Raw genomic sequence first — 10,006 nt, 5'->3', positions numbered from 1 at the left:
CCTCGTGGGTGCGACTGGCTTTCAGTGTGTTTGTAGTAATAGTGGCCCCGGCCCCGGCCACACAATGTGGTTAAAAGGCACCAGTAAAATTATTTCGTGTAATGCTCGAAGCAAAATGTTTAGTATAGCTAATATATACAGAACCCCAGAGCTGCCAGAAACAGAACAGCTGTCCTGCAGGCTGCTGCGGGAGGAATCACACTAGAGCTGCAGCTTAGCAATTACTGTTTAATCATCATTTATGATTATTAAATAATACAATTTATAATAGTTATTTAATAATAATAATTGCTTACACTTATATAGTGCTTTTCTGGACACTCCACTCAAAGCGCTTTACAGGTAATGGGGATCCCCTCCACCCCCACCGATGTGCAGCCCCACCTGACAGCTGATTTAATAATAGTTATAGTTTGGGATGTTTTGCTAAATGTTGCTGTTCTGGTAACTGATTTCTATGCCAGTAAATCTCTTTGAATCTGATCATTTGGGTTCGGTGAAGGGAGTTTCCAATATGCCCTTTTTAAAACTTCTCTCTTGAGCTGAACACTGACCTGTTATTTTGATAGGCGAGCACGCTGCACTCTCGCCCGCGGGTGAAACTCGGGGCGCCTGGCTCGCGGCGCGTGCCCGCCGAGCCGCGCGCCAGCGCGCGCGCGAGAGAGCGGCCCTCGCGGATTCCTGCACCGACGGAGTCTGCGCGCGCTGCGAGAAAGACAACATCGTTCTGTCTCACTGCCCTGCGCCGCCAGGACCGGACCGCCGGGCCACTGAGGAGCCCACAATGCTGGCAGCGCTGAGTGCTTCAGGGGATTCCAGGCTCCCCGGCGCAGCTGAGCTGTAGAGACCCGTCCGGACGGAACCGTATGGGAACAGTATGCGGGAGATGGTGGGAGGCTGCTGTGTGTGCTCAGACGAGAGGGGCTGGGCAGAAAACCCGCTGGTGTACTGCGACGGGCACGGGTGCACTGTGGCCGTGCATCAGGGTAATGGACTGCGATACCGTGTCTGAGGTGTTGTGTGTGTGTGTGTGTTGTGTTTACGCCAGTTGTGCTTTAATTACCAACGACGTGCGCGGCCGCTGTCCTGCTCGCCTGCGCTCACAGCGATGTTGATGTTGGAACACTGCCGTAGTGCTCGGCTAGAGACGAGTGCCGTCGGGGTCAGCTCAGCGCCGCTGTGTTGTCTTCTGCGTGCGTGTTTGATGGCGGTGGCCCCAGAGCCGGCGCGTCTGTGCGTGTGGACGGGCTGGAGCGGGTCTCTGCCTTTCCGCCGCTGTTTGTTGTGGTCGTCAGCTGAGCGGGATCATGGCGATCCGTGAAGGCTCGCCGCCCCCTGCACACTGCAGCGCCCTTGGAAAGACGAACTGGTGTCCGTGAGCTGCCGGGGGACGCGCCGGCTGTCCTGCCGCTACCGCGCAGCGCGGAAACAATCATTGTTCATGTCGGACTGTTTACGTGCCGTTGCGAGCGCGTCGTGCGTGTCCTCTCCGGGCACCGAGACCCGTGTCCCGGCACTGTGTCGGCTCTCAGCAGGCCCGTCCGCTGCCCAGCCGGGCCTCGGAGGCCGCGGGTTAGCGCTGCTGTGCGACAGCTTACGGCAGGGTCACCTCGGGTAAACGGTTTGTTTGCTGACAGCTAATTCCGCCCTTCAGGACAGGCGCGGGGCATTAGCTGGGGCAAGGTGTCTCGGGGGGGGGGGGCAGTGACGCAGATTCCCTTTAGAAACGGACAACCCCCCACCCGGGGCGTCAGGGAGAATCTCACTCCTGTAGTTTTGAACTTTCCCATGGGAAGACTCCCTCAACAGTGTGGTGTGATCCCTCTTCCGAACTCCAGGGTGAAGCCGAGCAGCAGATGTGTGTGAGATAGCCATTTTAAGGCTGTGGACTTTCCCCCGTGTATTTACTCTAAGTACTATCCCTGAAGCTCCCTCGTGTACGGCTGCCAGCAGCTCTTAAAACCCGGAGTGGATCGGACTGCTCTGTGGATCCTGTTCCAGTGCCTGCAGCAGCTGTACTGGGCCTCAGCGTGTGGCCAGGAGAGTCGCACCGGGTTTTACTTCCCGTCTGCTCGTGGTCTCCCTGTGGCACACGGACCTCGGGCAACCTCCACTTCACGAGTGAAAGACAGATAAGACCCCTGATGGCAGCTGTGATGTTGCACTGGTGCCCTGATGCAGAGGCCTGTCCTGTGCGTTTGCCCAGTGTGTCCTTGGCAGGAGAAGCTGCCACAGTACTGCGCACATCCCGGGGGTCCGCAGGCCTCGAGCGCTGCTGTCGTGGCGATGCTCTCAGCGGGGCTGGAGCGTGCTGTGTGTGGAGCAGCTGCCCCCCCCCCTAGCACCTCTCACCTGGGCCCTGGTACCAGTGGAGACAAAGGGGCCACAGCCGGGCGCACTGGCACGGGGCACAGGCAGCAGCGCTTGTAATAGCAGTGGCTTGTTGTCGCAGCAGCAGGTGTGGAAACTGCTTGGCTCAGCAGTTCGAATTGTTACCGGCCGCACCTGCTGTTAGAGTGCTTGAGATCCGGGAATCCGGGAGGGAGGCCAGCCCGGGACGCGGTGTGCTCCCAGTGGCCGAGGCGTGGGGCTGGTATGTTCCCCGGCTGCACTCGGCTCCCCCCCGACGCCTGCCCTTGGCCAGTCTGCGCCAGGCGGGCAGCAGAGAGTCTCGCAGAGCGCCGGCAGGGACACAGCGGGCCGGTGTGTTGCAGAGTCCCAGTGCGTGAGTATGAGGGCCTGTCCATGTGTGACCCTGTCTCCCTGTCTTGCAGCCTGCTATGGGATCGTCCAGGTGCCCACTGGACCCTGGTTCTGCCGCAAGTGTGAGTCCCAGGAGAGAGCCGCCCGAGTGGTGAGTCCGGTCGCTGGCGTTATCGCGGCCCGTGTTCGGAGTCGTAGTCCTTGTGAGCCACAGCAGCTGGGAGAGCAGAAGGACAGTCTGCTCCTGTGAAGCACTAAAATCTTTACACAGGGAGAAAAACAGTTCAGTCTGTGTTCTTATTGCTGGGCTTCTTGTTCAGTTACTTCAAATATCCAGTCCATCTGTCCCTTCTTCGACCAGTCAGAGGAGCTGAAAATGTTGCAGTAAGCCCCTGCACACCTTAATCTCTGCATACCTGCTATCTGTACTGTACTGCTGCCAGAATATACAGACTGTAGGTAGCAGGGCCTTCAGTACATAGAGTCTGTCTGTGCAGTTCATGGCTCTGTCATCTGTGTTTGTGCTTGCTGTCCTCTCTCTGTGTTGAGGGTATTTGCGTGTGTGGGGAGCTCTTCTGTGTGTGAGCAGGTAGGGCAGTGGCAGCACAGCGAGGGGGGCAGCCTGTCTCCCTGACTGCGTGTGACTCACACAGAGGGGGCTGCTCTCTCTTTCTCAGCACTTTCCTGTCTCTCTGATGTGTGTCTGCTGTGAAGCACAGGAAGAGCTCGAAGTAGGGCTCGGCTGAGTGGAGAGGATGTTGTGGCCGCTGAGATTAGCTCAGAGCTACGTGTAGCTGCGTTTGTCGCCCTCCCATGTGCCTGTGCTGCTCGGCAAGGCTTGAGAGACACTCTGCCCCAAGCCGAGAGATTTTGCTCTTGGTTTGTAACTGTTTCTCTGTCTCCATTGTTCACGGCTGTTTCTCCAGAGAGCTGTGTGAACCACTGGTCAGACTCTGAACTCCTGACTGGGGGTTGTGGGTTCAAATCCCTGCTGTAGTCTTGAGCAAAGTACCCAGAGGGCAACAGCGACCCGCAGTGTATGAACGGGTACCAGGACTTGTTACCCCTGTGAGCTGAGTGTCAGTGAGAATCTCCAGCTGCCTTCCACAGACAGGCTCCTGAAGCTGTAGTGCAGGGCTGGCCTTTCTCAAAAGTTAGAAGGAGAAGCATGTGCTCATGACAATGAGATCTTTCTGTGCTGTTTTTAGCTGGGGTTGTCATGCATTACTGAGTCAGCAGGGCTGCCGGGTACAGGAGGAGACTGGAGAGCTTCTCAGAAACATTACAGAGAGGCAGGTTTACAGTGGTGAAGAGAGATGGCAACACAGCCGCATAGACCTCCTTACTTTCTTTCCTCCTGTGCAATGATCCACACTGGATTCATGGATTTCCCAATGAGGCTTGATGGTGCCAAAGTACTGTACATTCTTCTGCACTGAAAATGTGCTTAAGTTCAGGAAGGAAGTCTGATATAACCAGGACCCAGTGTTGAGAGCTGTAGCTGATAAAACGTAGAATGGATGAAACAGGAGTTTCCTCATGAGGTGCCCAGCAGTGTCATTAGCGAGAGGGAAGTCACTGTCTGTTTGTTCTTTTGCTGTTTCAGCGATGCGAGCTCTGCCCTCACAAAGATGGCGCTCTGAAGAGGACAGACAATGGAGGTGAGGTGGGCTGGGGTCTCCTGAGAGGGGCTGTAGCCCCTTTCTCCGCTCCCCTTGGGGCTCTGATCCTGGCATGTCACTCTGATCTCTGAGTTCCTCCCTTCAGAATGACGGTGTAGTGTGTATTTTATTGCTCCAAGTGTTAAATAGGTTCATTTAATTATATAAACCTGAAGACACTGTGGCCCTGGAGCATTGAGGTGTACACAGCTGCTGTTTATGTGTGGTATGTTTTCAAGTTCATAAAACTCTGCGGCAGTTTTTTTTTTTCAATACAATGATGAATGTCACCTAGCAACAGATGCTGTAGCCCCCTGTCACATGACACCAGTGGCGCTGTCTCCCCAGCGGAGCTGTGCAGTGAAGTATCTCTTCACCTGTACTGAGGGTCCAGTGGAGTTTTTTTATTCTCTGTTACTGTCTTTCCTTCCAGTCGTTCTCTAAATGTCTCCTATTGGCTGCTCCACAGCCACTTCAGTGAGCACCAGCTCTCCAGCTGTGCAGGTCCTGTTCAGGGCAGGGGCACTGGCCAAGTGAAATATTTTTCTCTCTGAGGCACAGATAGTTACCTGTATTATCCAGTATTAACTTTCCACTTCCAAGAGGGGTAGTTGAAAAGCACAAATGATGATTAATAGCTCTCTTTGTGCTAATAGCGCCTCTCAAAGAGGCACAGATTGTTTGTGTTAAATATAGTATTTCAATAAATTACTGGCACATGTGAATCAAAGTGGAACTTTCATATCTAGTTCTTACAAGAGGAGGGTTTCTTTTAAGCACAGAAATTACTGATACATGGAAATGATCAGCAGGCCTCACTGTGGAGGTGGAGACAGGGGATATTCCAGAGCACAGCCTGGTGCTGAGAGAGCGAGGCCTGTCTGCAGGGGAAGAGCTCTGATTTAACCACTTTCATTGCTAATTAACTTGTAATTTACACAGATTATCATTCAGAATCAGTTAGAACTACTGGTTTGTATTTTGGGAAGGGAAGCTGGCTGTGTTCTGAAACTGCTGATGAAGAGGAGGCGTAGGAGGAGGAAAACATGTCTTGTCTCGTCGGCTGGCCCAGTGGTTTGCCACGAGTTTTTCATCCGGGTGTCTGTGTCCCTGCAGGGTGGGCGCACGTGGTGTGTGCCCTGTACATCCCAGAGGTGCAGTTTGCGAACGTGCTGACCATGGAGCCCATCGTGCTGCAGTTTGTCCCCCACGAGAGATACAACAAGGTACCCCGATGCACGACCCCCCCCCTCCCCCCCGTGGGCACAGGTCCTGCTGCGTGGGCTGTCTCTCAGCCACGCCTCTCTTTTCAGTTCATTAGCACAAGTGTTGTCCATCACAGGGCAGTATATGGGTCTTCTCTCACAGTTTACAGACATGCTGTCCAGGCTAAGTGTTGTTTCTAAACTGTCCCCAGTATGTGTGTGTTTCATGCACTGGATTGGCATCTTGTCTAGGGTATATACCCTGCTTGTGCCCAGTGCCCGCCGGGTTGGGCTCTAAGCTGGAAATAAATGGATTGGTAGAATTGTTGCCAAATACATTGAGCTCTAGAACCAACATGAAAACCAGATGTAAGACATCTCTGTTGTGGCTCCCTGTCTGCTGTTTCCTCTCTGTTCAGTTCAAGAGGCAGTATTGGGCTGGCAAGACTGAGCATGCTCTGTCAGAGCCCCGCGCTGGTGCTTCCAGTTTAGACAGATCAGTGTTCCCTGGCACAGGAGCGGGAGCTGTGTTTCTTGCTCATGGCTGCCAGGGAGTGTCTTATTTCTGGTAGCAGGCGGCGAGACAGCCTCTCCACTAATGCGCTGGTGCAGAGCTTGGCTTCTCTGTGTGCTCAGTTCCTGCCTGGTTCAGCAGGCATCTTTCTCTCTCTCTCTCCTGCAGACCTGCTACATCTGTGAGGACCACGGGCGCGAGAGCAAGGCTGCCTTGGGGGCCTGCATGACCTGTAACAGGCAGGGCTGTCGGCAGGCATTCCACGTCACCTGGTGAGGGAGTGGGGTGGGACTCCGCCTGGTGAGGGAGTGGGGTGGGACTCCGCCTGGTGAGGGAGCGGGGTGAGATGCCACCTGGCACGAGAGGGAGCAGGGTGGGACGCCGCCTGGCGTGAGAGGGAGCAGGGTGGGATGCCGCCTGGCGCGAGAAGGACGGGGTGGGACCCTGAGTGACAATAGAGGAGGGGGCAACTGGGCGGGGGGCTGACGGAGAGGAAAGGGTTAATGTGTGCTTGCTAATCTCATTGTGTAGTGGCTTGGCATGTGGGTGGCTGTGCCAGGCACCCAGAGCGTCAAAATTGTACCTGTCGCTCTGCCCCCTCCGCTCACTGCCTGTCTGTTTCAGCGCCCAGATGGCCGGGCTGCTGTGTGAGGAGGAGGGGCCGGAGGCTGACAATGTCAAGTACTGTGGATATTGCAAATACCACTACAGCAAGATGGTGAGTTTGTCCCCGCCGACCTGCGCTGCCCTTGTGCTGTACGGGAGCGGACTGCGGCGCGCCGCTGTGCTCACACTGTTGCCTCTCGCTCTGGCGTGCAGAAGAAGACCAGGCCAGCAGGGGGCAGCACGGGCGGCTCCTTCTGTCACACCCGCAGCAGCTCCACCTCGCCCTCGCAGGACAAGCACGGCTCGCACCACTACCGGCAGAGGAAGGTGAGAGTGCGTCTGCCCCCCCGCCCCCAAGGGAACTGGGTCCTGTGTCTGGGAGGAGTGGGGTATCGGGGGTGCAGTGCCCACTGTGGCACTGCGCAGGAGCGTGTTCAGTGTGGAGGCGGCGCGTTACCTTAGCAGCCCCACTGAAAAACACACTGAGCCCCTCCCCGCAGGGACGAGCAGGGCTCCCCCGGAAAGAGAGGAACTTCCACCTGCAGTCCCAGAGGGGATTGTACCCGAGCCTGAGGCTGTCGTTTTTCTTCTTTTTATTTCTTTTTTATTTTTTGCGTGCGCCATCATGTATCTCTACCGGCGCAGGCTGACCGTTTTCACAAGTCGGGTTTTGTTTTGTTTTGGCCCCTGCTCCTCCAGGCTGGGCCCTGTTAATGGAGTAAACGCGATGCGTTTTTCTTTTTTGCTTTTTGTGTTGTTTTTTTTACTTTTTTCCTCTTATTTTCGGTTCTCACTAACCTCACGCTGGTTCTTCCGTCCAACAGTAGGGGCGTCTGTTACACCAGTGGGAACTGGGTCCTGTGTCTGGGAGGAGTGGGGTGTTGGGTGCGGGCAGGGTGTGGGGGTAGCCGCGCAGGGTGAAGCTGCAGCCACGCTGTGTGTCTGGACTTGAAAGAGACTCTGCCTCTGTGCCTGAGGAGCAGCAGGGCTCTATGACTCACAGGCTCCGTTCAGGCCTCTGAACGCCCTTATAGCAGAGCAAACACCGGAAGGGAGTAGCTTTTTTATCTCTGGTGTTGTTTTACTTCGGGATTTTTTTTTTAATTTCACACTCTTGGTTTAGAGTTGTGCACCTGTGGAGCAGATGAATGTGTTCCTGTAAAAGTCCGGTTCTGCTGAGCCTCAGAAAGTCCCTTTCAGGAGTCATCCTGTAACTCTGGGTTGGAAAGAGTGAGTTTGTGGATCTCACAGCAGAAAAGAAAAAAAGTTAGACTGTGAAACAGACCGAGTGTAGCTGTTGCTGCACAGTGGGAGTACGTACTGTAGCCATGTGCGCTGAATCTGGTTGTATTGGTTGTTTTTATAAATGAAGTTGCTTAGCTTAAACTAAGGTAGCCCTCATTCACAATTAGCATTGAATTCTAACAAATCATTTTATTAGAAGAAAAAAAAAGAAAATTAATATATATTGTTAAAAGTTTACAATGTAAAGGCCTTGTTTACCATATTGTGTACAGTTGTGCTTCAGACTTTATGACAAGGTATTGCTGCTGTGGAAATGGAAAAGAGCAAGGAGATAATTCCTGGGTTTAAAGGAATATCCTGCTCTGACAGGCTGAAGGAAGCAGATCTTCATGCTGTAGAACACAGAACACTGCGAGGGGACTTTGTCCAAGAATTACAAATCCTGAGAACGTAAACCAAATGAACTGCATTTAGAACTCAGAACGGGAGGTACTTCTTTACACAGAGGGTTGTGGGAGTGTGGAACAGGGTTCACAGCCATGTGGTTGGATGCTTTCAAGACGCAGCTGGATAAGATCCTCTCTAGGCAAATAGCCAGCAGCCAAACCAGCATGAAGTCCCAGTGGCCTCCTCTTGCCCCCAGCCCTTCCTAGTACATTTTGTAGAGCGTTGTGTGCAAAACATGAAGCAGCACTGTGCAATAAGCACAGCAGTGCCAGCTGCAGCAGTGTGGGACCTGTCCTCTCCAGTATGCGAATCCTGCTGGCTGGAGCTTTTCTCAGTGATCCTGGCTCTTTAAAGGCTCATAATCACCCTTGAGGCCTGCTGTCATCAGGAGCTTTGTGTGCGGCAGACTGTTTAAAGATTTTATTTTGAGAGCACGCTGGTGTTACTACACCCATTTCCTTTCTGAGCCTTAACCCTGCTGACTCTCAAAGCAGCGTGAATTGCAGTGATGCTTGAGTTATTCTGGCACTGCTCTTAATAATAATAATAATTGCTTACACTTATATAGCGCTTTTCTGGACACTCCACTCAAAGCGCTTTACAGGTAATGGGGATCCCCTCCACCACCACCAATGTGCAGCATCCACCTGGATGATGCGACGGCAGCCATAGTGTGCCAGAACGCTCACCACACATCAGCTATCAGTGGGGAGGAGAGCAGAGTAATGAAGCCAGTTCAGAGATGGGGATTATTAGGAGGCCATGAGTGGTACGGGCCAATAGGAAATTTGGCCAGGACGCCAGGGTTACACCCCTACTCTTTTCGAGAAACACCCTTGGATTTTTAATGACCACAGAGAGTCAGGACCTCGGTTTTACGTCACATCAGAAGGACGGCGCCTGTTTATAGTGTAGTGTCCCCGTCACTATACTGGGGCACTAGGACCCACATGGACCGCAGGGTGAGTGCCCCCTGCTGGCCCCACTAACACCTCTTCCAGCAGCAACCTTAGTTTTTCCCAGGAGGTCTCCCATCCAGGTACTGACCAGGCTCACACCTGCTGAGCTTCAGTGGGCTGCCAGTTGTGAGTTGCAGGGTGATATGGCTGCTGGCATATCAGCATATGATGCGACGGCAGCCATAGTGCGCCAGAACGCTCCCCACACACCAGCTCTCAGTGGGAGGAGAGCAGAGACTCTTGTCATTGTGCCTCCATTTTTCACACACCCACGCCCTCTCCCCTCTTCACACAAACGCACACAAACCGTCCCAGGAGAGAATCGCCCAGGGCACAGAGCCCTTCCAGGTTTTACCCAACCACAGATCTCTTGTGGACAAGTGCTGGATAGTTTAAGCTTTTTACCTTGTTTAAGGTAAATGTATATAAAATGAGTGATAAGCAGGGTAATGGTCTAATAGTAAAGTAGTGACATAGTGTATATACTGTATTTGCTTCCTGCCCCATCAGTGCAGCCCTCTATGGGAGCCTGCAACTTGCAAGAGCTGAAGTGGCACCTGACTGCCCTGTCCTGGAGGTGGCGCTGTTTGTCCCTCGTGATGCAGCTTTCTGCATGGCTGGTCACCTCTGCACCTTGGCCTGCCAAGCAGCTGGTTTCAGCATGAG

The 10,006-nt window shown here is 53.7% G+C and overlaps 1 protein-coding gene across 1 annotated transcript in view; it reads left to right on the top strand.

The window, feature by feature from the left end:
- Positions 1-660: 660 nt before the first annotated feature.
- The window catches only part of LOC148814856 (protein AF-17-like), a 28,559-nt gene continuing 19,213 nt past the window's right edge, over positions 661-10,006 (top strand). The window contains exons 1-7 of the mRNA XM_088906143.1: positions 661-986; positions 2,775-2,854; positions 4,310-4,364; positions 5,481-5,590; positions 6,252-6,355; positions 6,708-6,801; positions 6,903-7,016. Of these exons, the coding sequence (XP_088762269.1) occupies positions 878-986; positions 2,775-2,854; positions 4,310-4,364; positions 5,481-5,590; positions 6,252-6,355; positions 6,708-6,801; positions 6,903-7,016 (666 nt within the window). The 5' untranslated portion in view covers positions 661-877. The remainder of the gene's footprint in view (positions 987-2,774; positions 2,855-4,309; positions 4,365-5,480; positions 5,591-6,251; positions 6,356-6,707; positions 6,802-6,902; positions 7,017-10,006) is intronic.

This window comes from Atractosteus spatula, chromosome 26, assembly GCF_055471065.1.
Source record: "Atractosteus spatula isolate fAtrSpa1 chromosome 26, fAtrSpa1.hap1, whole genome shotgun sequence".
Taxonomy (NCBI): Eukaryota; Metazoa; Chordata; class Actinopteri; order Semionotiformes; family Lepisosteidae; genus Atractosteus; species Atractosteus spatula.
Note: the sequence above shows the minus strand (reverse complement) of the source record. Positions and strands in the feature narration are given on the sequence as shown.